The sequence below is a fragment of the Dryobates pubescens genome, chromosome 17 (assembly GCF_014839835.1).
Source record: "Dryobates pubescens isolate bDryPub1 chromosome 17, bDryPub1.pri, whole genome shotgun sequence".
Classification (NCBI taxonomy): Eukaryota; Metazoa; Chordata; class Aves; order Piciformes; family Picidae; genus Dryobates; species Dryobates pubescens.
Genome location: NC_071628.1, coordinates 22613464 through 22635299, shown reverse-complemented (window position 1 = coordinate 22635299; position 21836 = coordinate 22613464). Strand labels below are relative to the sequence as shown.

General features: G+C 64.9%; 2 protein-coding genes across 2 annotated transcripts; both read right to left on the bottom strand.

Annotated features, from left to right (window-relative positions):
- Positions 1–487: 487 nt before the first annotated feature.
- LOC128898005 (zona pellucida sperm-binding protein 3-like) lies at positions 488–6521 on the bottom strand. Its single transcript, XM_054168792.1, is given in 11 exon segments — positions 488–621; positions 709–798; positions 944–1086; positions 2472–2563; positions 3076–3196; positions 3303–3406; positions 3408–3481; positions 4038–4141; positions 4223–4334; positions 6148–6403; positions 6405–6521. Coding segments are annotated over 11 exon segments (1347 nt in total).
- A 2387-nt stretch (positions 6522–8908) lies between these two features.
- Positions 8909–14684, bottom strand: PML (PML nuclear body scaffold). Its single transcript, XM_054168791.1, has 6 exons — positions 14617–14684; positions 12495–12970; positions 10186–10763; positions 9503–9696; positions 9120–9460; positions 8909–9020 (listed from the first exon to the last, which is right to left on the bottom strand). The coding sequence occupies exons 1-6, from the start codon at positions 14629–14631 to the stop codon at positions 8909–8911; spliced, it is 1716 nt and encodes a 571-aa protein (XP_054024766.1). The 5' UTR covers positions 14632–14684.
- Positions 14685–21836: the final 7152 nt, after the last annotated feature.

The following is a 21836-nucleotide window of genomic DNA, read 5'->3' as shown; positions in this document are numbered from 1 at the left end:
ACCAACGTGGAGCAGAATGAAAGGAGCTCCACAGAGAGAGAAAATGGGTTGGGGGGCTTCAGCCATGCTCCCCCTCCCAGAACACATCAAAACCCCCAGCTGGGGGCTCTGGGAGAAGGTCCTGGGAGGGGGGTGGAAGTCTGTACAAAGCAGAATGAGGTGCTCAGGGGAGGGGGTCCAGAGAGACAGCAGCACAGAGCTAGGGTCCATCTGTCTGTCCAGGGAGACTTCTCCACTCTCCCTGCCCCTGGCAGACTCTCAAAGGTGAAAGCAGTGACCCAAAGGGGGTTGCTGGGTGTCCAGCAGACAGTCAGAGCTCCTAGGAGAGCCAGGAGGACCAAACCAGCACCAAGCAATCAGCACCCACAAGCAGTCAGGATCTAGGAAGGAGGAGGAGGAGGGAGGAAAGAGGTCCTGGCCAGAGCCAGAGCCTGCTGCCCCAAGCATCCCCTTCCCCCTGGGCTGGGCTCACCCTGAGGGGACAGCCTCAAAGGGGACAGCAGTGACTCAGAGGGGGGTTGGGTGTCCAGCAGACAGTCAGAGCTCCGAGGAGAGCCAGGAGCAGCAGGACCAAACCAGCGACTGCAGCCAGCAGCAGAGCCACCCACAAGCCATTGGCATCTAAGGAAGGAGGAGAAGGGAAACAGGTCATGGCCAGAGCCAGAACCTGCTGCCCCAAGCATCCTTTGCCCCCTGGGCTGGGCCTACCTTGAGAAGACAGCCTCCTAACTGGGGGAGCCTGCCAGCTGTGGATCCAGAGGGGTCCAACCACAACATCTGCTTCCTTCGCCCAGGGAGCTGAGAGGGAGGATCTGGGGAGTGCTCAGAAGGAGCCCCAGCTCTCCCCAAGCCTTGGGGCAGCACCAAGGAGCCAACAGCAGGTCCTTGAGGCAGCCCCCATGGGGGTGACAAGGAGCAAGAGGGCACACACACTGAGACCTACCAGGCTGGGAGGGCATCTCCCTCCTGGCACGGCCTCCCTGCCCTTGGGAAGGAGGCTGGAGCCTCCTGGAGCTCCTGGCCAAGCCACAGCTCCTCAGCTCACAGCAGGAGCAGACAGCTGCAGTGCCTTCCACAGGAGTCCAGCTGGAAGAGAGCCTGGTGACCACCTCAGCCCTCACATGCTTGGGGGAAAGAGACTGACACCATCATGGCACCAATAAGGCTGGGAAAGACCTCTGAGCTCAGCAAGTCCAACCCAGCACCTCCTGACAGCTCAACCATGGCTCCAAGGGCCACATCCAAGCCCCTCTGCAACACCTCCAGCCATGGGGACTCCACCACCTCCCTGGGCAGCACAGCCCAAGGGCCAATTCCTCTTGCTGGCAAGAACTTTCTCTTCCCCTCCAGCCTCAACCTCCCCTGGCACAGCTGCAGACTGTGTCCTCTTGTTCTGGGGCTGCTTGCCTGCCTGGCAGAAGAGCCCAAGCCCCAGCTGGCTCCAACCTCCCTGCAGGGAGTTGCAGAGAGCAAGAAGGTCTCCCCTGAGCCTCCTCTTCTGCAGGCTAAGCAAGCCCAGCTCCCTCAGCCTCTCCTGCCAGGGCTGTGCTCCAGACCCCTCCCCAGCCTCCTTGCCCTTCTCTGGACACCTTCAAGTCTCTCAATGGCCTTCTGAACCTGAGGAGCCCAGAGCTGGACACAGGACTCCAGGGCTGGCCTAAGCAGTGCTGAGCCCAGGGCACAATGACCTCCCTGCTGCTGCTGGCCACACTCTGCCTGCAGCAGGCCAGGCTGCCCTTGGCCTTCTTGGCCCCCTGGGCACACTGCTGCCTCCTCTTCAGCTGCTCTCCACCCCTCCCCCCAGCTCCCTCTCTGCCTGGCTGCTCTCAGCCACTCTGTCCCCAGCCTGCAGCACTGCCTGGGGTTGCTGTGGCCAAAGTGCAGCCCCTGGCACTTGGCTGTGTTCAATCTCCTGCCCTTGGCCTCTGCCCATCTGTGCAGCCTGGCAAGGTCCCTCTGCAGAGCTCTGCTGCCCTCTGACAGCTCAACTCCTGCCCCAGCTTGCTGTCAGCTGCACCTCTCCTGCTGCTGGACTCCATCCCCTCCTCCAGATCATCAATCAAGATATTGAGCAGGCTGGGGCCCAGCACTGCTCCCTGGGGCACACCACTGGTGCCTGGCTGCCAGCTGGCTGTGGCACCATTCACCACCACTCTCTGGGCTCAGCCTCCAGCCAGTTCCTCACCCAGCTCAGAGAGCTGCTGGCCAAGCCAGGGGCTGACAGCTTGCCCAGGAGGTTGTTAACCCCAAACAGCCAAGCCTCACCCCTGGAGGTGTTTGCAGCCAGGCTGAAGGTGACTGTGAGCAACCTGCTGCAGTGTGAGGTGTCCCTGCCCATGGCAGGGAGGTGGTTGGAGCTGGTTGATCCTTGAGGTCCCTTCCAACCCTGTGATCCTCTTGGCAGGGGACAGCAGAAGGGGAGGCCAAGCTTCCCTCCACTCTTGGGCAAGCTGCTGTTCAGAGCTACTCACAGGTTGCTGGCTTGGTTGAAGGAGCAAGCCTTGTGCAGAGGGTCTGGAGCTTGGGCAGCCAGGGAGACCTGCAAGTGGCAGGTGATGTAGAGCTGGGGAAGGCAGGGAGAGCAGAGGCTGTCATCTCTCCTCCTGCCTTTCACAGGCACCAGGAAGTTGCTGATTCCCCCTGGAGATCACCTCAAGCCCCTCTGGAGGGGCTGGAAGGTGTCCAGAGGAGGGCCAGGAGGAGGAGCAGAGGGCTGGAGCTGCTCTGCTGTGAGCACAGCCTGAGGGAGCTGGGGTTGTGCAGGCTGGAGAGGAGAAGGCTCCCAGGAGACCTTCTGGTGGCCTTCCTGGAGCTGCAGGGGGCTGCAAGGGTGTCAGGGAGGGATAGGGGTCTGGGAGACCTCTGAGGGAGGCAGCAATGGGCACTGGCAGCCCAGAAGGCCAAGGGCAGCTGAGCTGCCCTTGGCCTTCTGGGCTGCCAGTGCCCATTGCCAGAGGTGGAGGCAGAGGATCCAGAGGTGGAAGCCTCCTGCCTGGAGGTGTTTGCAGCCAGGGCCTGGGTTGAGGGGGAGGTGTCCCTGGGCCAGGGCCTTGCCCTGCTCCAGGAGGGCTTTGCCAGGCTGCTGGAGGCTCCTGCAAGCTTGAAATCCTCCACTGCAAACTGCAGCACCTCCTGCCTGGGTCGTGGGGACAGGAAAGTCGAGGTGGCATCCTCCAGCTGCCCATCCAGCAGGCACCTAGGCACAGGAGCAAGAGGCCAGCAGGGACCTCCCTTGTCAGAGGCCACCCCCCAGGACCTGGCCCCCAACCCCCACCCAAAAGGAAGGCACTGCCAGCTCTCACCCAGGGGAGCCAATGAAGGCATAGTGTGGAGAGGAGCTCCTGCCTGGGCTCGGGGTGGCCACACAGCTGTCCACAAAGAGCCTCAGAGGTGCGTGGGGGCCCTGGGTCCACCCCAGCCTGGAACTGGAGGACCTCTCCCAGCTGGAAGGTGGTGGAGTCTCACTCTGCGCTCCAGTCCTCTGCAACACAGAGCTCAGCAGGCACTCAGGAAGGGGAAGCCAGCCTGGGCACAGGGGCAGGGCCTGGGGGACACAGCAGAACTGCCCCCAGCACACCAGGGAGGGGCTGGGGGGCACCCCAGCACCAGCAGGAAGGAGCCCCTCAGCCCCCAGCCTGCCCTTCATGAGGTGCAGGGAGAAGGGCAGCTGCTCCTCAGGGGACAAGGGAGAATAGCAAGGGGCCCCAGTGGGCTGGGCAGCAGGGGGCCCCTGAGAGGAGACCCTCAGCCCCCAGCCTGCCCTTCATGAGGTGCAGGGAGAAGGGCAGCCGCTCCTGAGGGGACAAGGGGGGGACAGCAGGGGGTGCCCCGCTGGGCTGGGCAGCACCATGGCCCCTCAGAGGAGCCCCTCAGCCCCCAGCCTACCCTTCATGAGGCGCAGGGAGAAGGGCAGCCGCTCCTGAGGGGACAAGGGGGGGATAGCAGGGGGCGCCCCACTGGGCTGGGCAGCAGGGGGCGCCCCGCTGGGCTGGGCAGCACCATGGCCCCTCAGAGGAGCCCCTCAGCCCCCAGCCTACCCTTCATGAGGTGCAGGGAGAAGGGCAGCCGCTCCTCAGGGGACAGGGTGGCACGGAAGGGCGCCCAGGTGGGCCGGGCAGCGCTGCCGCTCACGTTGAGCCTCCTGGGGGAGGAGATGCCGGTGGTGAGGCTGCGGTGGGCAGCGGGGGCCGGCCGGGAGCCCCCCCCCCGCCGCAGAGCTCACCTGGGGTAGTGGCACTCGATGGGAACCAGCGCAGGGCTGGAGCGCAGCAGCAGGGGGTGGGCGGCGGGGGCCGGGCGGGAGTGCAAGGCTGTGCTGTAGAGCAGAGCATCGGAGGTCACCCGGGGGCAGAACATCACCCAGGCGGCGAGAGCAGAGCGGCCCCCGGGCCGGCAGCACCGGCGCCGCCCGGCAGCACCGGCGCCGAGAGGCTCCCCCGGGCCGGCAGCCCCGGGGACAGCGCTCAGCCTGCGACAGGGAGCAGCCGGCCCGGGAGCAGCTCCGGCCCCAGGCCACAGCAGGGCTGAGCCAGAGGCTTCCTCCTTGGTGTGCATCCCAGGTTCCGTGCTCCGAGCAGCACGCAACGAGGTCTGACCAGCAAGAAGCTGACCTCTCCCAGCTGGCCTCCAGCTGTCCCCCACAGCCTCCCCTCTCCTCCCAGCTGGCCTCCAGCAGCCCCCCACAGCCTCCCCTCTCCTCCCAGCTTGTGTCCAGCAGCCCCCCACAGCCTCCCCTCTCCTCCCAGCTTGTGTCCAGCTGCCCCCCACAGCCTCCCCTCTCCTCCCAGCTTGTATCCAGCAGCCCCCCACAGCCTCCCCTCTCCTCCCAGCTTGTGTCCAGCAGCCCCCCACAGCCTCATCTCTCCTCCCAGCTGGCCTCCAGCTGCCCCCCACAGCCTCCCCTCTCCTCCCAGCTTGTGTCCACAGCACCCCACAGCCTCCCCTCTCCTCCCAGCTGGCCTCCAGCTGCCCCCCACAGCCTCCCCTCTCCTCCCAGCTTGTGTCCAGCAGCCCCCCACAGCCTCCCCTCTCCCCCCAGCTTCATGATCTGCTGATGGGGCTGTTTGGGATGGGCGCCAGAGCCTCTCCCAGGGCAGAGGCACCTCCTCAGCTTGAGGTTTGCAACGAAGCAGCCTCACGCCGCACCTCCGGAGTCACCCAGGTGCCCCCCGAAGGTAAGCAGCCGCTGCTGGCTCGCTGCGAGGGGCTCCCAGCTCCCTGTCATCCGAGCTCCCCCCTGGAGGTGGCAGCAACAGCATGGGAAAGAGCCCTGGAAAGTGCCAGCTACCTCTGTGCTCATCGAGAGAGAGGAGAAACCCCCAGCCCAACAGCTCCTCTGCCGCCCCTGCGCCCTCCCCTGCTCACACCACCCCCTGGACTGGGCAGCAGAGATTCCGGGGGTCAGCAGGGGCTCAGACCCCCACCTAAGAGCTCCAACCCTTCCCTCAGCCTTACCCTGCAGCTGTGGAGGTCAGCAGGGGCTCAGACCCCCACCCAAGAGCTCCAACCCTTCCCTCAGCCTTACCCCGAAGCTGTGGAGGTCAGCAGGGGCTCAGACCCCCACCCAAGAGCTCCAACCCTTCCCTCAGCCTTACCCCGAGGCTGTGGAGGTCAGCAGGGGCTCAGACCCCCACCCAAGAGCTCCAACCCGTCCCTCAGCCTTACCCTGAGGCTGTGGGGGTCAGCAGGGGCTCAGACCCCCACCCAGGAGCTCCAACCCTTCCCTCAGCCTTACCCTGCAGCTGTGGAGGTCAGCAGGGGCTCAGACCCCCACCCAAGAGCTCCAACCCGTCCCTCAGCCTTACCCTGAGGCTGTGGAGGTCAGCAGGGGCTCAGACCCCCACCCAGGAGCTCCAACCCTTCCCTCAGCCTTACCCTGCAGCTGTGGAGGTCAGCAGGGGCTCAGACCCCCACCCAAGAGCTCCAACCCGTCCCTCAGCCTTACCCTGAGGCTGTGGAGGTCAGCAGGGGCTCAGACCCCCACCCAGGAGCTCCAACCCTTCCCTCAGCCTTACCCTGAGGCTGTGGAGGTCAGCAGGGACTCAGACCCCCACCCAGGAGCTCCAACCCTTCCCTCAGCCTTACCCCGAGGCTGTGGAGGTCAGCAGGGGCTCAGACCCCCACCCAGGAGCTCCAACCCTTGCCCCAGCCTTACCCTGAGGCTGCTGCCACACTCATGCAGCCCAGCCAGGAAGGTCACTGTGCCCTCAGCAGCACTCTGGGCCACAGGCAAGCAGGAGGCTGAGCCCAGGCTCAGGTCTGCAGCCCTGACCAGGCGCCCGGTGCCGAAGAGGTCTCTGTGCACCCTGACCACCACCTGTGCCTCCTGGCACTGCACTGCCACAGGGTGCAGGGGGGCAGCGGCCTGCAGCTGGGAGACATCCACCCATGCCCAGGGAGAGGGCTAGGGGCTGCCCCCTGGGAGGGTGTCCCCCCCCCCGGAGGACCTCCCAAGGGGAGGCAGCCACCTGCCCCAAGAGCCAGCAGAAAAGAGCCATCCCCAGGCTGCCCCCGGGCCTCATCCTGCCCCCCCAGCGCCCAGCACGAGGGGCAGCTGCTGCCCAGGGACCTTTTCTAGCCCACAGCCACTCCCCCCCCCAGGTGGAGGATGCTCAGCACCCCTCCCTCAACGGCAACTGGCAGCAGCTGAGGCAGGACCCAGCGCCCCGAGCAGCCCGGGGGGTTGGTGCAGGAGGTGCTGGGACAAGGCACAGGCTCACAGCTGGCACAGGCTCACAGCTGGCACAGGCTCACAGCTGGCACAGACCTCTGAGAGGTCATCAAGCCACAGGCAGGAGCTCCTCTCCACACTATGCCTTCATTGGCTCCCCTGGGTGAGAGCTGGCAGTGCCTTCCTTTTGGGTGGGGGTTGGGGGCCAGGTCCTGGAGGGTGGTCTCAGACAAGGGAGGTCCCTGCTGGCCTCTTGCTCCTGTGCCTAGGTGCCTGCTGGATGGGCAGCTGGAGGATGCCACCTCGACTTTCCTGTCCCCACGACCCAGGCAGGAGGTGCTGCAGTTTGCAGTGGAGGCTTTCAAGCTTGCAGGAGCCTCCAGCAGCCTGGTAAAGCCCTCCTGGAGCAGGGCAAGGCCCTGGCCTAGAGACACCTCCCCCTCACCCCAGGTCTTGGCTTTGCTCTGGGGCTGCACTCCAAAGGCTGCTGCCTGGGGAGGAGGTCCCCACCTGTGGCAGCTCAGCAGCACAGAACCATCAGGGCTGGAAGGGAGCTCAGGGCTCAGCCAGCTCCAACCCCCCCTGCCATGGGCAGGGACACCTCACACCGCAGCAGGTTGCTCACAGCCACCTCCAGCCTGGCTGCAAACACCTCCAGGCAGGAGGCTTCCACCTCTGGATCCTCTCCCTCCACCTCTGGCAATGGGCACTGGCAGCCCAGAAGGCCAAGGGCAGCTCAGCTGGGCTGCCAGTGCCCATTGCTGCCTCCCTGGCCCAGCCCTGATTCCTGCCCCCCTCAGAGGTCTCCCAGACCCCTATCCCTCCCTGACACCCTTGCAGCCCCCTGCAGATCCTGGAAGGCCACCAGAAGGTCTCCTGGGAGCCTTCTCCTCTCCAGCCTGCACAACCCCAACTCCCTCAGGCTGTGCTCACAGCAGAGCAGCTCCAGCCCTCTGCTCCTCCTCCTGGCCCTGCTCTGGACACCTTCCAGCCCCTCCAGAGCCTTCCTGGCACAGAGGCTCCAAGAGCTGGCCCCAGAGCTCCAGCTGTGGTCTCAGCAGAGTGGAGCAGAGGGGCAGAATCCCCTCCCTGCCCTGCTGGCCACACTTCTCTTGCTGCAGCCCAGGCTCTGCTTGGCTCTCTGGGCTGCAAGTGCTCCCTGCTGGCTCCTGCTGAGCTTCTCCTCCCCCAGCACCCCCAAGGCCTTTTCTTCAGGGCTGCTCTCCAGCCAGTCCCTGCCCAGCCTGCAGCAGTGCCTGGGATTGCCCTGCCCCAGAAGGGATCTCTGAGGTCCCTTCCAACCTGAACCATTCTATGGAGGTTGGAGCTCCCTTCCCTGAGCTGAAGTCATCTTTAGCCTCTTGCTTCAGTCCTGCAGGAAGGGTTAAGCCCTTCTGACCCCAGACTGGGCTGACTGGGGACAGGCTCTGCAGAGAGTCAGCCTAGGGCTCCCCAGCCCTGCTCCTCTCCTCCCAGCTTGTGTCCAGCAGCCCCCCACAGCCTCCCCTCTCCTCCCAGCTTGTGTCCAGCAGCCCCCCACAGCCTCCCCTCTCCTCCCAGCTTGTGTCCAGCAGCCCCCCACAGCCTCCCCTCTCCTCCCAGCTTGTGTCCAGCAGCCCCCCACAGCCTCCCCTCTCCTCCCAGCTTGTGTCCAGCAGCCCCCACAGCCTCCCCTCTCCTCCCAGCTTGTGTCCAGCAGCCCCCCACAGCCTCCCCTCTCCTCCCAGCTTGTGTCCAGCTGTCCCCCACAGCCTCCCCTCTCCTCCCAGCTGGCCTCCAGCAGCCCCCCACAGCCTCCCCTCTCCTCCCAGCTTGTGTCCACAGCCCCCCACACCCTCCCCTCTCCTGGAGTCCAGCAGAGAGGTTGCAGTGCTGGGTCCCCCCCCCCAACCCTTGCTCTAAAGCTCCCCCCCAGAGGTTTGCTGCCCTCCCAGCCATCCTAACCCCCCTCCCCCTGCAGGAGGGTGACAGAGCCTGGGAAGGGCATTGCCCAGGGTCCCCCCTGGCTCTTGCTGTTCCCAAGCCAGTCCCTGCCATGCCCCCCGGGGGGGGGTGCCGGCTCCGCGCCGCCGCCGCCGCTCGCCCTCCCGAGCCCCCCAGACACCGAGGCACCCTTCAGCCCAGGAGCATTTATTTGGCACAGCAAGGTGGGACGGAGCTGCTGGGCTGCATGGGGACCTGCAGAAGGCTTTTCCCGGCGGCTGCAGCCCCCCAGCCCCACTCCTGGCTGGCAGAGCCTCATTTCCTCCTCCGCTTCTGCAGCCTGGCTCCGCGCTTGCCCCCGGCGCGGCGCCTCGGCTCGGGACGCTCCCCCTCCGAGGCTGGGCTGCAGGGCTCCGAGCAGGACGGGCTGGCAGGGGGGTTGGCAGGAGGAGGGCTGCTGGGGGAAGGGGCTGGGGCAGCCCCCGGGCCAGAGGCTTCGTGGCTCCGCGGGGTGCCGGCGGGGAACAGCTCCAGCAGGTCCGACGGCAGCGAGGGCCAGGCGGTGTCCGGGCTGAGGAGGTCCGGCGGGGCGGCCCCAGGCTGTGGCAAAGGAGCCACGAGAGAGGTGAGGGGGGCCAGGGAGCGGGAGAGGGCCTGGATCTCCTGAATCATGGCTTCCAGGTGCCTGTTTGTCCTTTGCTGAGCCTGCAGGAGGTGGCCGACGGTCCCCAGGAGCTCCTCCGTCTGCTGCGTGTTGGACCTGGCCCAGCCACCCAAATCCTCCTTCAGGGAGGCCAGGAAGCCCTGGATGCTCCTGGGAAGAGGCTCAGTGTCCCCAGGGGCCGACCTGCAGCCTTCCTCAGCCCTCTGCACCAGAAGGGATGGAGAGGAGGGGTGGGGAGGGGACACCAGGCCCCCCCGCTCCGGGCACAGGGGTCCCCCGGCGCTGGGGAGGGGCAAGGAGGGGGCCCAGGGCTGGTGCTGGGCAGGCAGGCCTGGGGGCAGACCCCCAGCGGGCTGGCAGCGCTCCCTGGGGGGCTCCAGGTCGAGGATGAGGGGGGTGGCATCTTCAGAGGGGGAGCTGTGCCGGGGAGTGGAGCTGCCTGCGGTGGGGAGAGGGGGGGGAGGAAGCAGGAGGGAAGAGGCAGAGCTTGGAGGACGCTGCAGAGAGGCTGCTGCTGGGCTCCAGCTGCTGACAGGAACCTCCACTGCTGCAGCCCGAGGCCACTGCCCCTTCCCCTACCCCATGGAGGACAAGAAGAGACCAACCCCGAGCTGGCTCCAGCCTCCTTTGCAGAGAGCCAGGCCTGCCCTAGACCTCCTGCACACCCCCAGGAGCCCCAGCTGCTGCTCCCCAGCCCTTTCCCCAGCTCCCTTGCCCTCCTCTGGCCCTGCCCCAGCCCCTCCATCTCCTCCTGGAAGCCCGGGGCCCGACCCCCAAGCCGCCGCTCCCCGGCGCCCGGGCCAGGGGCACGACGCCCGCCCCGGCCCCGGCCCCGGCCCCGGCCCCGGCCCCCGGCCCCGGCCGCCCTCGCCCTCCGCTCCCGGCCCCCCCAGCGCCAGCGCCGCCCCCCGCCCGACCGCCTCCTCACCTGGGCGCCCTGTCACTCGCTCCACCAGCGCCTGCAGCCTGGCTCTGCACTCCGACAGCTCCCGGCCCGGCGCCGGCTCCTCGCCCGCCGGCGGCTGCAGCCGCTGCAGCTCCTGCAGCGAGCCCTTCACGAACGGCTGCATCTCCATCACCTCCTGCTCCGTGCCGTACAGCCCCATCTTCTCCACCAGCCGCTCGCCCGCCTCCAGCCGCCGCACCACCCCCTCCAGCCGCCGCAGCTCCGCCTCCAGCCGCCCCCGGCCCCGCTCCCGACGCGCCTCCGCCAGCCCCAGCAGCTCCTCCTCCTCCCGCCGGATCAGCGCCACCAGCTGCTCCGCACGCTGCCGGATCAGCTCCCGCAGCTCCCGCCAAGCCTCCTCCAGCCGCCCGGCCTGGGCCCGCAGCGCCGAGACGGCCGCCTCGAACCCGCTCCTGCCGCGCCGCACCTGCTGCCCGAGGGCGCCCAGCTCCTGCTGCCGCCGCTGGCTCTCGCTGCGGATGTCGCAGAAGGGAGCGTGCTGGCTGTCCAGCAGCGCGCAGGAGCAGCACAGCGCCTGCCCGCACTGCCGGCAGTAGATGCTGCAAGGACAGGGGACAGCCCTTCGTCGCCGGACTGGACACCGCAGCCTCCGCTCCGCTCCCCTTAGCTCCCCACCCCTCCTTCCCTTCCCCTCCTTTCCCTTCCCCTCCTTTCCCTTCCCCTCCTTTCCCTTCCCCTCCTTTCCCTTCCCCTCCTTTCCCTTCCCCTCCTTTCCCTTCCCCTTCGCTCCCCTCTCTTCCCCTCCCCTTCCCTCCTCTCCGCTCTCCTCCTCCCTCCTCTCCCCTCCCCTCCCCTCCTCTCTCCTCCTCTCTCCTCCCCTCCCCTCCTCTCTCCTCCCTTTCCCTCCGCTCCCCTCTCTTCCCCTCCTCTCCGCTCCCCTCCCGCTCCGCTCTCCTCCTCTCTCCACCTCTCCGCTCCCCTTCCCTGCCCTCCCCTCTCTTCCCCTCCTCTCCGCTCTCCTCCTCTCTGCCCTCCCCTCCCCTCCGCTCCGCGCTGGCCTGAGCGCCGGCCGAGCCGGAGGGGAAGCTGAGGCACGGTGCCTCCAGGGCTGCGCCTCGCCTGGCCTCTCCTGCCCGGCCGCGGCTCTGCCAATGCACTTGGCCGTCCCAGACAGCTCTGTCCTCCTGGATGCCTGGCACAGGGCTGCCCGGGGAGGTGGTGCAGTCACCGGCCCTGGAGGTGGCCAGGAGCCCTGTGGCCGTGGCACCTGGGGACAGGGACCGATGGCCGTGCTGGCCTTGGCTTGATGCTCGGACTCCATGCTCTCAGAGGCCTTTGCCAACCCAAACTCTTCGGGCACTCTGCACCACCCCCTGCTCCTGCCCGGGACCTCCCTGGGCTTGCAGTGTCCCTCTCCAAAGACAGCTGAAGAAACCCCCTTGGCTCTGCCCCCCCTGGCACAGCTGGGCCTGGAGCAGTGGCCCCAGAGCCACAGCCTCTGAGCTTGCCCTGGGCTGCTCGGTGCTTGAACCCCAGAGCAGGCCAAGAGGTCTTCTTCTTGCTGAGCTCCCCCAGCATCACCCTCCCTACCCTAGCAAGGAGCACCTCATACCCTGCCCTCCCTCTGCCCACCCTGTCCCTGCTCTCCCACCAGCAGCTGGCACCCAGCTCCATCCAAAGCCCCTCCCCATGACCCAGACCCCCCCAGGCTCACTGCTCCCCACCCCTTTTCTCCATGGCATGGTGCCAGACAGGGCAGCAGGGGGGGAGGGCCACCCTGCTCAGCCCCCACAGGGTCTAGCCCAAGTCAGTGCCTGACAGCAGCGCCAGGGATGGGGACAGATCCCCTCGGAGCCAACCACTGCTGGGGAGGGGTCTGGAGCACAGCCCTGGCAGGAGAGGCTGAGGGAGCTGGGCTTGCTTAGCCTGCAGAAGAGGAGGCTCAGGGGAGACCTTCTTGCTCTCTGCAACTCCCTGCAGGGAGCTTGGAGCCAGCTGGGGCTTGGGCTCTTCTGCCAGGCAGGCAAGCAGCCCCAGAACAAGAGGACACAGTCTGCAGCTGTGCCAGGGGAGGTTGAGGCTGGAGGGGAGGAGAAAGTTCTTGCCAGCCAGAGGAATTGGCCCTTGGGCTGTGCTGCCCAGGGAGGTGGTGGAGTCCCCATGCCTGGAGGTGTTGCAGAGGGGCTTGGATGTGGCCTTTGGAGCCATGGTTGAGCTGTCAGGAGGTGCTGGGTGCCAGCTTGGACCTGCTGAGCTCTGAGCTCTTTCCACAGTCTCAAGCTGTGCCAGGGGAGGTTGAGGCTGGAGGGGAGGAGACAGCTTGGACATACCTCACAGTTTGGTTCTTGTGCCTAGGCTGGGAGCAGGACCAGCTGCTGTTCCTCCTGCTGCCCTCCAGGAAGTCCTTGGCAGAGCCTGCCCTGATCTCCACCACTCTCTTCATCTCGTGCCCCTTCAGGTAGCGCTGGTGGGCCCTGAAGCACTTGGTGCAGAGGAGCTCCCTGCACTCAAAGCACCAGAGCTCGCTGGCTCTCTTGCAGTTGCCACACCACAAGCCAACCCCAGCTACAATCTTCCTGTAGACCTTCAGCCTGGCCTGCAGGTTGGTGAAGAGCAGGTTGTCCACCTCGGAGGTGCCCTCAGCCCCTGGGGGGAGGGCAGTGTGGCACAGGGGGCACTGCCCCAGGGGCTTGTTCTGGCTCAGGCAAGCGAGGCACAAGGTGTGGAGGCAGGTGAGGAGCTTCAGGCTGGGAGATTCCTGCTGGCAGCCCTCACAGTGGAGGAACTGGAAGTCATCTTCCAGCAGCTTGGAGAGAAAGGGGAAGGGGGGGAAGAGGGGAAGGGGAATCATAGTCTCATAGAATCAGTCAGGGTTGGAAGGGACCACAAGGCTCAGCCAGCTCCAAGCCCCCTGCCATGGGCAGGGACACCCCACACTAGATCAGGCTGCCCAGAGCCTCATCCAGCCTGGGCTTAAACACCTCCAGGGACAGGGCCCCAAGCACCTCCCTGGACAACCCATTCCAGGGCTTCACCACTCTCATGGGGAAGAACTTCCTCCTCACCTCCAGCCTGAATCTCCCCACCTCCAGCTTCATTCCATTCCCCCTAGTCCTATCACTGCCTGAGATCCTGAGCAGTCCCTCCCCAGCCTTCTTGTAGCCCCCTTCAGATCCTGGAAGGCCACAATGAGGTCACCTCAGAGCCTTCTCTTCTCCAGCCTGCACAGCCCCAACTCCTTCAGTCTGTCCTCACAGCAGAGCAGCTCCAGCCCTCTGCTCATCCTCCTGGCCCTGCTCTGGACACCTTCCAGCACCTCCAGATCCCTCTTGTCCTAGGGGCTCCAGCACTGGAGGCAGCACTCCAGGTGGGGTCTCCCCAGAGCTGAGCAGAGGGGGAGAATCCCCTCCCTTGCCCTGCTGGCCACACTTCTCTTGCTGCAGCCCAGGCTCTGCTTGGCTCCCTGGGCTGCAAGTGCTCCCTGCTGGCTCCTGCTGAGCTTCTCCTCCCCCAGCACCCCCAAGTCCCTCTCCTCAGGGCTGCTTTCCAGCCAGTCCCTGCCCAGCCTGGATTTGTGCCTGGGATTGCCTCCACCCAGCTGCAGGACCCTGCCCTTGGTCCTGTTGAACCTCATGAGGCTGGCTTGTGCCCACCTCTGCAGCCTGTCCAGGTGCCTCTGGATGGATCCCTTCCCTCCAGCCTGTCTGCTGCCCCACACAGCTTGGTGCCATCAGCAACCCTGCTGAGGGGACACTCAGTGCCACTGTCCCTGGCACCCACACAGATGCTGAACGAGCCTGGTGTTTCTAAGAGCTTCCAAACCCACTCCTTTGGGGGATGGGAGGGAGGTGCCATGCAAACCCTCTTTGGCACAAGCACTTCCCACCAGTGCTGTCCAGGCCCTGTCAGCAGACCGGTGATGGTCCATGCCCTGAGGTCAGGCTGGAAGGGTGGACAGGACGCTGCTGAGTGCTGCTTCTCCCTCCGGCAAAGGGGAAGCAGGATGGTGCCCTCGGCTATGGGGCTGGGGGGGGAGGATGCTGCAGAGGGGCAGCACTGAGGGTGGGACGAGGGAGAAGACCCCTGGGTGACAAGCTGGCAGGGTGGGGACCATCTTCTCAGCCATCCCCCACCACCCCCACCTGGCTCAGGCCATCCCTGCTGACCTCCTGCCTCCCTCCTCCATCGGCACATCCGCAGGGCTGGGGAGGAAGGGGAGGGGGGGAAGGGGCTGGATTGGGGACCACCAACCCGGGGCGTATGGGGTGGAATGGACCCCCGCCAAAAAACTCTTTTGCTCATCACTCACATCGTGGGGCTGGGAACTTCCTGGTAGCTTGAACCGCCTCCCCCCACCTCCACCTCCACCCCGAGCTCTCTGTGCGGCCAGCGGAGCCCCCTCCCCGTACCCCTCCTCCCCATCAACCCACCCCTGGAGCGGTCGGGTCTCACCTGGCTGCTGGCCATGGTGTGGGGGCAGGGCTGGCACCAGCCTCTCCTTCCCTCTCTCTACTTTCGGTAGAGCCAAAGCTCCTCCTTCGTGCCCTTGCTGCGCACATCCCGCCCCCACCCCCGCTCAACCCCTCCCGGGCAGGAACCTGCAGCCCTTCCCGCCCAGCCAGGAAGAGAGGAACCCAGAGGAGACCCCCCCCCAAGAAACCTTCCCCCTCCCCACCCCCCAAATGTATTACCAGGCACAGCGTTTCCCCCCCAGCATCCTTCGAGAGGATTTTGTGCCGGGGGAAGGCTGTGCCCCGGCTCTCCTTTGGACATTCCTGCTGGGAATCGGTGCCCCAAAGCCAGCGGCCCCGCGGGGGACACCACAACGTGGGGAGCAGCACGAACAGGACCAGAACGAACCGGGGAGCAGCACGAAAGGGGAGCAGCACGAAAGGGGAGCAGCATGAGCAGGGGAGCAGCACGAACAGGACCAGAACGAACGGGGGAGCAGCATGAGCAGGGGAGCAGCACGAACAGGACCAGAACGAACGGGGGAGCAGCATGAGCAGGGGAGCAGCATGAGCAGGGGAGCAGCACGAACAAGACCAGAACGAACCGGGGAGCAGCACGAAAGGGGAGCAGCATGAGCAGGGGAGCAGCACGAACAGGACCAGAACAAACTGGGGAGCAGCATGAGCAGGGGAGCAGAACAATCTGGGGACCAGCACAAACAGGGGAGCTGAACAAACAGGAGCAGCATGAGCAGGGGAGCAGCACGAACAGGACCAGAACGAACGGGGGAGCAGCATGAGCAGGGGAGCAGCATGAGCAGGGGAGCAGAACAAACAGGGGAGCAGAAAAAACTGGGGAGCAGTATGAGCAGGGGAGCAGAACAAACTGGGGAGCAGCACAAACAGGGGAGCAGAACAAACTGGGGAGCAGCACAAACTGGGGAGCAGAACAAACTGGGGAGCAGCACAAACTGGGGAGCAGAACAAACTGGGGAGCAGCATGAGCAGGGGAGCAGCACAAACTGGGGAGCAGCACAAACAGAGGAGCAGCACGAACAGGGGAGCTAAACAAACAGGGCACACCACAAATAGGGGAGCAGCACAAACTGGGGACCTGCACAAACAGGGGACCAGCATGATCAGGGGAGCAGAACAGACAGGACCAGCACAAACTGGGGAGCAGCACAAACTAGAGACCAGCACAAACTGGGGACCACCATAAACAGGGAAGCAGCACAAACAGGAGCAGCATAAACTGGGGACCACCACAAAAGGGGGACCAGCATGAACAGGGGAGCAGCACAAACTGGGGAGCAGCACTAACAGGAGCAGCACCAACTGGGGACCACCACACAAAGGGGACCAGCAGGAGCAGTTGGGTTTCACCTAGCCTGCTGTGCCCTCTCACCACCACACCTGGACTCTCCAAAGGGAGAGGGCATGGTGTGGGGCAGCTGTCCCCTCCCCCTGGGGGCTTTTGATGCCTGTAGGATCTCCAGAGCCTGGCCCAGGCTGGTGCCACCCAGCCCCAGGCTCTGAGGAAGACATTTGGCAGACTGAACCCTCTGAAACATTCCCAGTGGAAACAGCTCCAGTTTGGAAGCCTTTTGAATTGTGCTGCCCCCCTCCCCCCCTGGCCAGCAGGCTGGGTCAGGCTTGTCCACTGGTCCAGCAAAGCCTCCTGGGGGGCTGCTAAAGCTGCCTGGAGCTCCAAGAGCTTTCAAGCCCCCGGGGTGCTGGCTGCTGCTGGAGAGCTGAGTGCCCCTGGGGAGCCCATGCTGCATCCTGACAACTCTTCCTCTCCTTGGCAGGCCTTCAGGTGTCCCTCACGGCATGCCAGGGGCTGGAGGGAACCTCTGGAGCTCCTGGGGTCCAACCCTCCTGCCAAGGCAGCTTCACCCATCCCAACCACAGGGCTGAGATGGAGCCACACCACACAGCCTCCTCCAGTGCAAGCTCCAGGCCCTCTTTTCCCCAGCACCTTGCAGACCTTTTGTGTGTGTTTGGGGGGGGGGGGAAGTGAGGCACTGAGGACTCATCAGGCCACCTCTGCCCCAGCCCCGAGGCTGCAGGCCAGGTTTATTGCCCACCAAGACAGACAGCAAGGACTCTTACAAAAGAAACAGATCCCTGTCTTTGTCTCCAGGCTGTCCCCCCCACCCCCATCCCCCCCAGGAACAGCCCTCAGGGCACCATGCAAAAGCACTTTGAAGCACCAGGGAGAGCCACCAAGACTCAGCTACCTCCAGGCAGGTTGTCCTCCCCCACCTCCAGCTGCCACCTCTGCTCCTTCCCCAGGGGCATCAGTGCCCTCTCAGCAGCACCCTGGTGGACCCCAACTCCAGCCTGCTGCTGGAGGAGCCCCAGCCTGGTCCAGCAAGCCCTTGTGCCCCATTTTGGCTGCCCACCAGCCCCTGGCCAAGCTCTGCTCTGTTCCATCGGCTCAGTTGGGTCTGAGATGCCCAGGGGGGCACCAGGACATCGCTCTGTGCCCGGGTGGCACCTGGGCCAAGGGGCCTGGAAGCAAACTGGCAGCTGCTGGGCTGCCAGCTGGCTCTCATCCTGGAGCACTGCAGGCAGAGGGCTGGGCAAGGGAGGCTAAAGCCACAGCCATGGCCACACAGGGGAGCTCAGCCTCAGGCTTCCCTGCTGGAAGGGGAAGGGGAAGGGGAAGGGGAAGGGGAAGGGGAAGGGGAAGGGGAAGGGGAAGGGAAGGGAAGGGAAGGGAAGGGAAGGGAAGGGGAAGGGGAAGGGGAAGGGGAAGGGGAAGTAACCAGGTTGAAAGAGACCTTTGAGGTCATCAAGTCCAACCTATCACCCAGCACCATCTGATCAACTCAACCATGGCACCAAGGGCTACATCCAGGCACTTCCTAAACACCTCCAGCCATGGGGACTCCACCACCTCCCTGGGCAGCACAGCCCAAGGGCCAATTCCTCTTTCTATGAAGAACTTCTTCCTAACATCCAGCCTCAACCTCCCCTGGCACAGCTGCAGACTGTGTCCTCTTGTTCTGGGGCTGCTTGCCTGCCTGGCAGCAGAGCCCAAGCCCCAGCTGGCTCCAAGCTCCCTGCAGGGAGTTGCAGAGAGCAAGAAGGTCTCCCCTGAGCCTCCTCTTCTGCAGGCTAAGCAAGCCCAGCTCCCTCAGCCTCTCCTGCCAGGGCTGTGCTCCAGACCCCTCCCCAGCCTCCTTGCCCTTCTCTGGACACCTTCAAGTCTCTCAATGGCCTTCTGAAACTGAGGGGCCCAGAGCTGGACACAGGCCTCAAAGTCTGTCACCCAAGCCTTGCAGCTTGCAGAGGGGGGAGCAGCAGGAGCTCAGCAGGGCAAGGCTGCCAGTGGGCAGCCCCCTGTGTGTGGCCCCCCCCCCTCCCCACAGCACACACAGAACATGCAGACACAGACACTGCCCCCGGGCACATCCCCTGGGCTCTATCCACGCTGCTTCATGGCCTTCACCACCTCCCTCCAGCTTCAGGGCAAGCTGCAGGTCCCTGTCACCTGCAGCCTCCCACTCATGTAGGCATTCAAGGGGCTCAGGTCACCCAAGAAGAGGTCTTGAAGGTCTTTCTCTGCCACCTCCAGGACGACGTCGGGGCTGCCCGTGGGCTGGCCGTGCCCAGCTCGCCCGCTGCCTGCAGGACATCAGAGGATCAGGGAAGGGGAGGGGAGGGGAAAAACCCTCCCAGACCAATGTCCCCTGCTTATGCTCTTGCTGTGGCTCAAGACATGCACCAGTGAGAGAAGCAGAGAGGAAAGCAGCCTCCAGACACCCCCCCAGGGCATCGACGTCGGGCGAGAGGTCTCCATCCAGCGACACTCCCTGGAAGGCAACAGCCTCAGAGCAAGTCTCCAGCTGGAGGAGAAAGCCAAGGGGAAGGGGGGAAGACCACCCAGAGTCCACAGCAGCTTGAGGAGCTGCAGAGCCAGCAGTAGGATCATGGAACCACAGAATGGGCTGGGGTGGAAGGGACCTCCAGGGATCCTCCAGCCCAAGCCCCTCTGCTGTCAGCAGGGACAGCCCCAGGCAGAGCAGGAGGGAGCCACAGTGTGCATCAGAGGCTGGAAAGGACCTCCAGGGATCCTCCAGCCCAAGCCCCTCTGCAGTCAGCAGGGACAGCCCCAGAGCAGAGCAGGAGCCACAGTGTGCATCAGAGGCTGGAAAGGACCTCCAGGGATCCTCCAGCCCAGGCCCCTCTGCAGTGAGCAGGGACAGCCCCAGGCAGAGCAGGAGGGAGCCACAGTGTGCATCAGAGGCTGGAAGGGACCTCCAGGCATCCTCCAGCCCAGGCCCCTCTGCAGTCAGCAGGGACAGCCCCAGGCAGAGCAGGAGGGAGCCACAGTGTGCATCAGAGGCTGGAAGGGACCTCCAGGGATCCTCCAGCCCAAGCCCCTCTGCAGTCAGCAGGGACAGCCCCAGGCAGAGCAGGAGCCACAGTGTGCATCAGAGGCTGGAAGGGACCTCCAGGCATCCTCCAGCCCAAGCCCCTCTGCAGTCAGCAGGGAGAGCCCCAGGCAGAGCAGGAGCCACAGTGTGCATCAGAGGCTGGAAGGGACCTCCAGGCATCCTCCAGCCCAGGCCCCTCTGCAGTCAGCAGGGACAGCCCCAGGCAGAGCAGGAGCCACAGTGTGCATCAGAGGCTGGAAGGGACCTCCAGGCATCCTCCAGCCCAGGCCCCTCTGCAGTCAGCAGGGACAGCCCCAGGCAGAGCAGGAGCCACAGTGTGCATCAGAGGCTGGAAGGGACCTCCAGGGATCCTCCAGCCCAAGCCCTCCCTGCCCAGGGCAGCATCACCCAGGGCAGTCCACACAGGACTGCATCCAGGTGGGGGTTGGAAAGTCTCCAGAGGAGACTCCACAGCCTCCCTGGGCCTCTCTCCAGGCCTCCAGCAGCCCTCACTGTGAAGAAGTTTCTCCTCCTGTTGAGGTGTGAAACCTTCTGTGTTCAACCCTGACCTGCTCCTTGTCTGCACACCACCAAGCAGAGCTTGGCCCCCTCTCCCCTGGCCCCCCAGCCCCTCAGCTCTTGATAGACACTGATCAGATCCCTCTCAGCCTTCTCCTCTCCAGACTGAACAGCCCCAGGGCTCTCAGTCTCTCTTCACAGGGGAGATGCTCAAGCCCCCTAAGCATCCTCCTGGCCCTGTCCAGCCTCACCTTGAACATCTCCAGGGCTGGGACCCCCAGCCACCTCCCTGGGCAACCTGCTGCAGTGTTCCAGCAGCCTCCTGGGGCAGAGCTTGTTCCTCACATCCAATCTCAGTCTGCTCTGCTCTGGTCTGAAGCCATTGCCCCTGGTCCTGTCCCTGCAGCCTTTGCAAACAGTCTCCTCTGCAGCCTTCCTGGAGCCCCCTTCAGGTCCTGGCAGGCTGCTATTAGGTGTCCCTAGAGCTCCTCCCCTCCAGGCTGAGCACCCCCAGCTCCCTCAGCCTTGGCCTCAGAGCAGAGCATGCTCAAACCCCCTGAGGCATTTCCATGGCCTCCTCTGGACCTGTGCCTCAGGAGGGATGTGAGAGGCAGAAAGAGTGAGGCTTCAGCATCCAGCCCTGCTGCTGGCATCCCCCCCCCAGCCAGGAGAGCTGCGCAGATGGCAGACAAGGGCCTGGAGGCAGGGGGGTCCTTACTCCTCACAGGGATCAACTCCTCCTGCCCTGCTCACACCAATGTCCTCTCACTGGGAGCCACCTTCAAGCCCTGTCCTGTGCTGGCCACAGCCACCAGGAGACCCAACAGCAATCATCTGGGGCTGGATTGGGGTTCTGGGAGGACATCTTCCAGCCTGGCAGAGGCCAGTGGGGCCTCCATGTCCCTCCCTCTGCCATGGCCCTCTGCCATGGCCCTCCCTCTGCATGTCCCTCAACCAACTACCCCCTTGGGCTGGTGGCAATGCCAAGCCAAATCAGGGATGTTTTGCAGCTGACAGCAAGCTGGGGGCAGGAGCTGAGCTGTCAGAGGGGCAGCAGAGCTCTGCAGAGGGACCTTGCCAGGCTGCCACAAGATGGGCAGAGGCCAAGGGCAGGAGATTGAACACAGCCAAGTGCCAGGGGCTGCACTTTGGCCACAGCAACCCCAGGCAGTGCTGCAGGCTGGGGACAGAGTGGCTGAGAGCAGCCAGGCAGAGAGGGAGCTGGGGGGAGTGGTGGAGAGCAGCTGAAGAGGAGGCAGCAGTGTGCCCAGGGGGCCAAGAAGGCCAAGGGCATCCTGGCCTGCAGCAGGCAGAGTGTGGCCAGCAGCAGCAGGGAGGTCATTGTGCCCTGGGCTCAGCACTGCTTAGGCCACCCTGGAGTCCTGTGTCCAGCTCTGGGCTCCTCAGTTTCAGAAGGCCATTGAGAGACTTGAAGGGGTCCAGAGAAGGGCAAGGAGGCTGGGGAGGGGTCTGGGGCACAGCCCTGGCAGGAGAGGCTGAGGGAGCTGGGCTTGCTTAGCCTGCAGAAGAGGAGGCTCAGGGGAGACCTCCTTGCTCTCTGCAACTCCCTGCAGGGAGGTTGGAGCCAGCTGGGGCTTGGGCTCTGCTCCCAGGCAGGCAAGCAGCCCCAGAACAAGAGGACACAGTCTGCAGCTGTGGCAGGGGAGGTTGAGGCTGGAGGGGAGGAGAAAGTTCTTGCCAGCCAGAGGAATTGGCCCTTGGGCTGTGCTGCCCAGGGAGGTGGTGGAGTCCCCATGGCTGGAGGTGTTTAGGGAGAGCCTGGATGAGGCCCTTGGAGCCATGGTTGAGTTAATCAGATGGTGCTGGGGAGAGAGTTGGACTGGATGAGCTCAAAGGTCTCTTCCAACCTGGTTAATTCCCTTCCCTTCCCTTCCCTTCCCTTCCCTTCCTTCCCTTCCCTTCCTTCCCTTCCCTTCCCTTCCTTCCCTTCCCTTCCCTTCCCTTCCCTTCCCTTCCCTTCCCTCCCTTCCCTTCCCCCCCCTTCCCTTCCCCCCCCTTCCCTTCCCCCCCTTCCCTTCCCTTCCCTTCCTTCCCTTCCCTTCCCTTCCCTTCCCTTCCCTTCCCCCCCTTCCCTTCCCTTTCCATTCTTCCCTTCCCTTCCTTCCCTTCCCTCCCTTCCCCTCCTTCCCTTCCCTTCCCTCCTTCCCTTCCCTCCCTCCTTCCCTTCCCTCCTTCCTTTCCCTTCCCCCCCTTCCCTTCCCTTCCCTTCCCTTCCCTTCCCTTCCCTTCCCTTCCCTTCCTTCCCTTCCCTTCCCTTCCCTTCCCTTCCCTTCCTTCCCTTCCCTTCCCTTCC

Bases quoted from the DNA above. Each gene is read 5' to 3' on its own strand.
- PML (XM_054168791.1), bottom strand. The intron at 10,764-12,494 runs GTATGTCCAAGC...CTGTCCTTGCAG, and splicing joins CACAAGAACCAAACTGTGAG to CATCTACTGCCGGCAGTGCG. The intron at 9,461-9,502 runs GTGTCCCCTCCC...CTTCTGGTGCAG, and splicing joins GCCCGGAGCGGGGGGGCCTG to AGGGCTGAGGAAGGCTGCAG.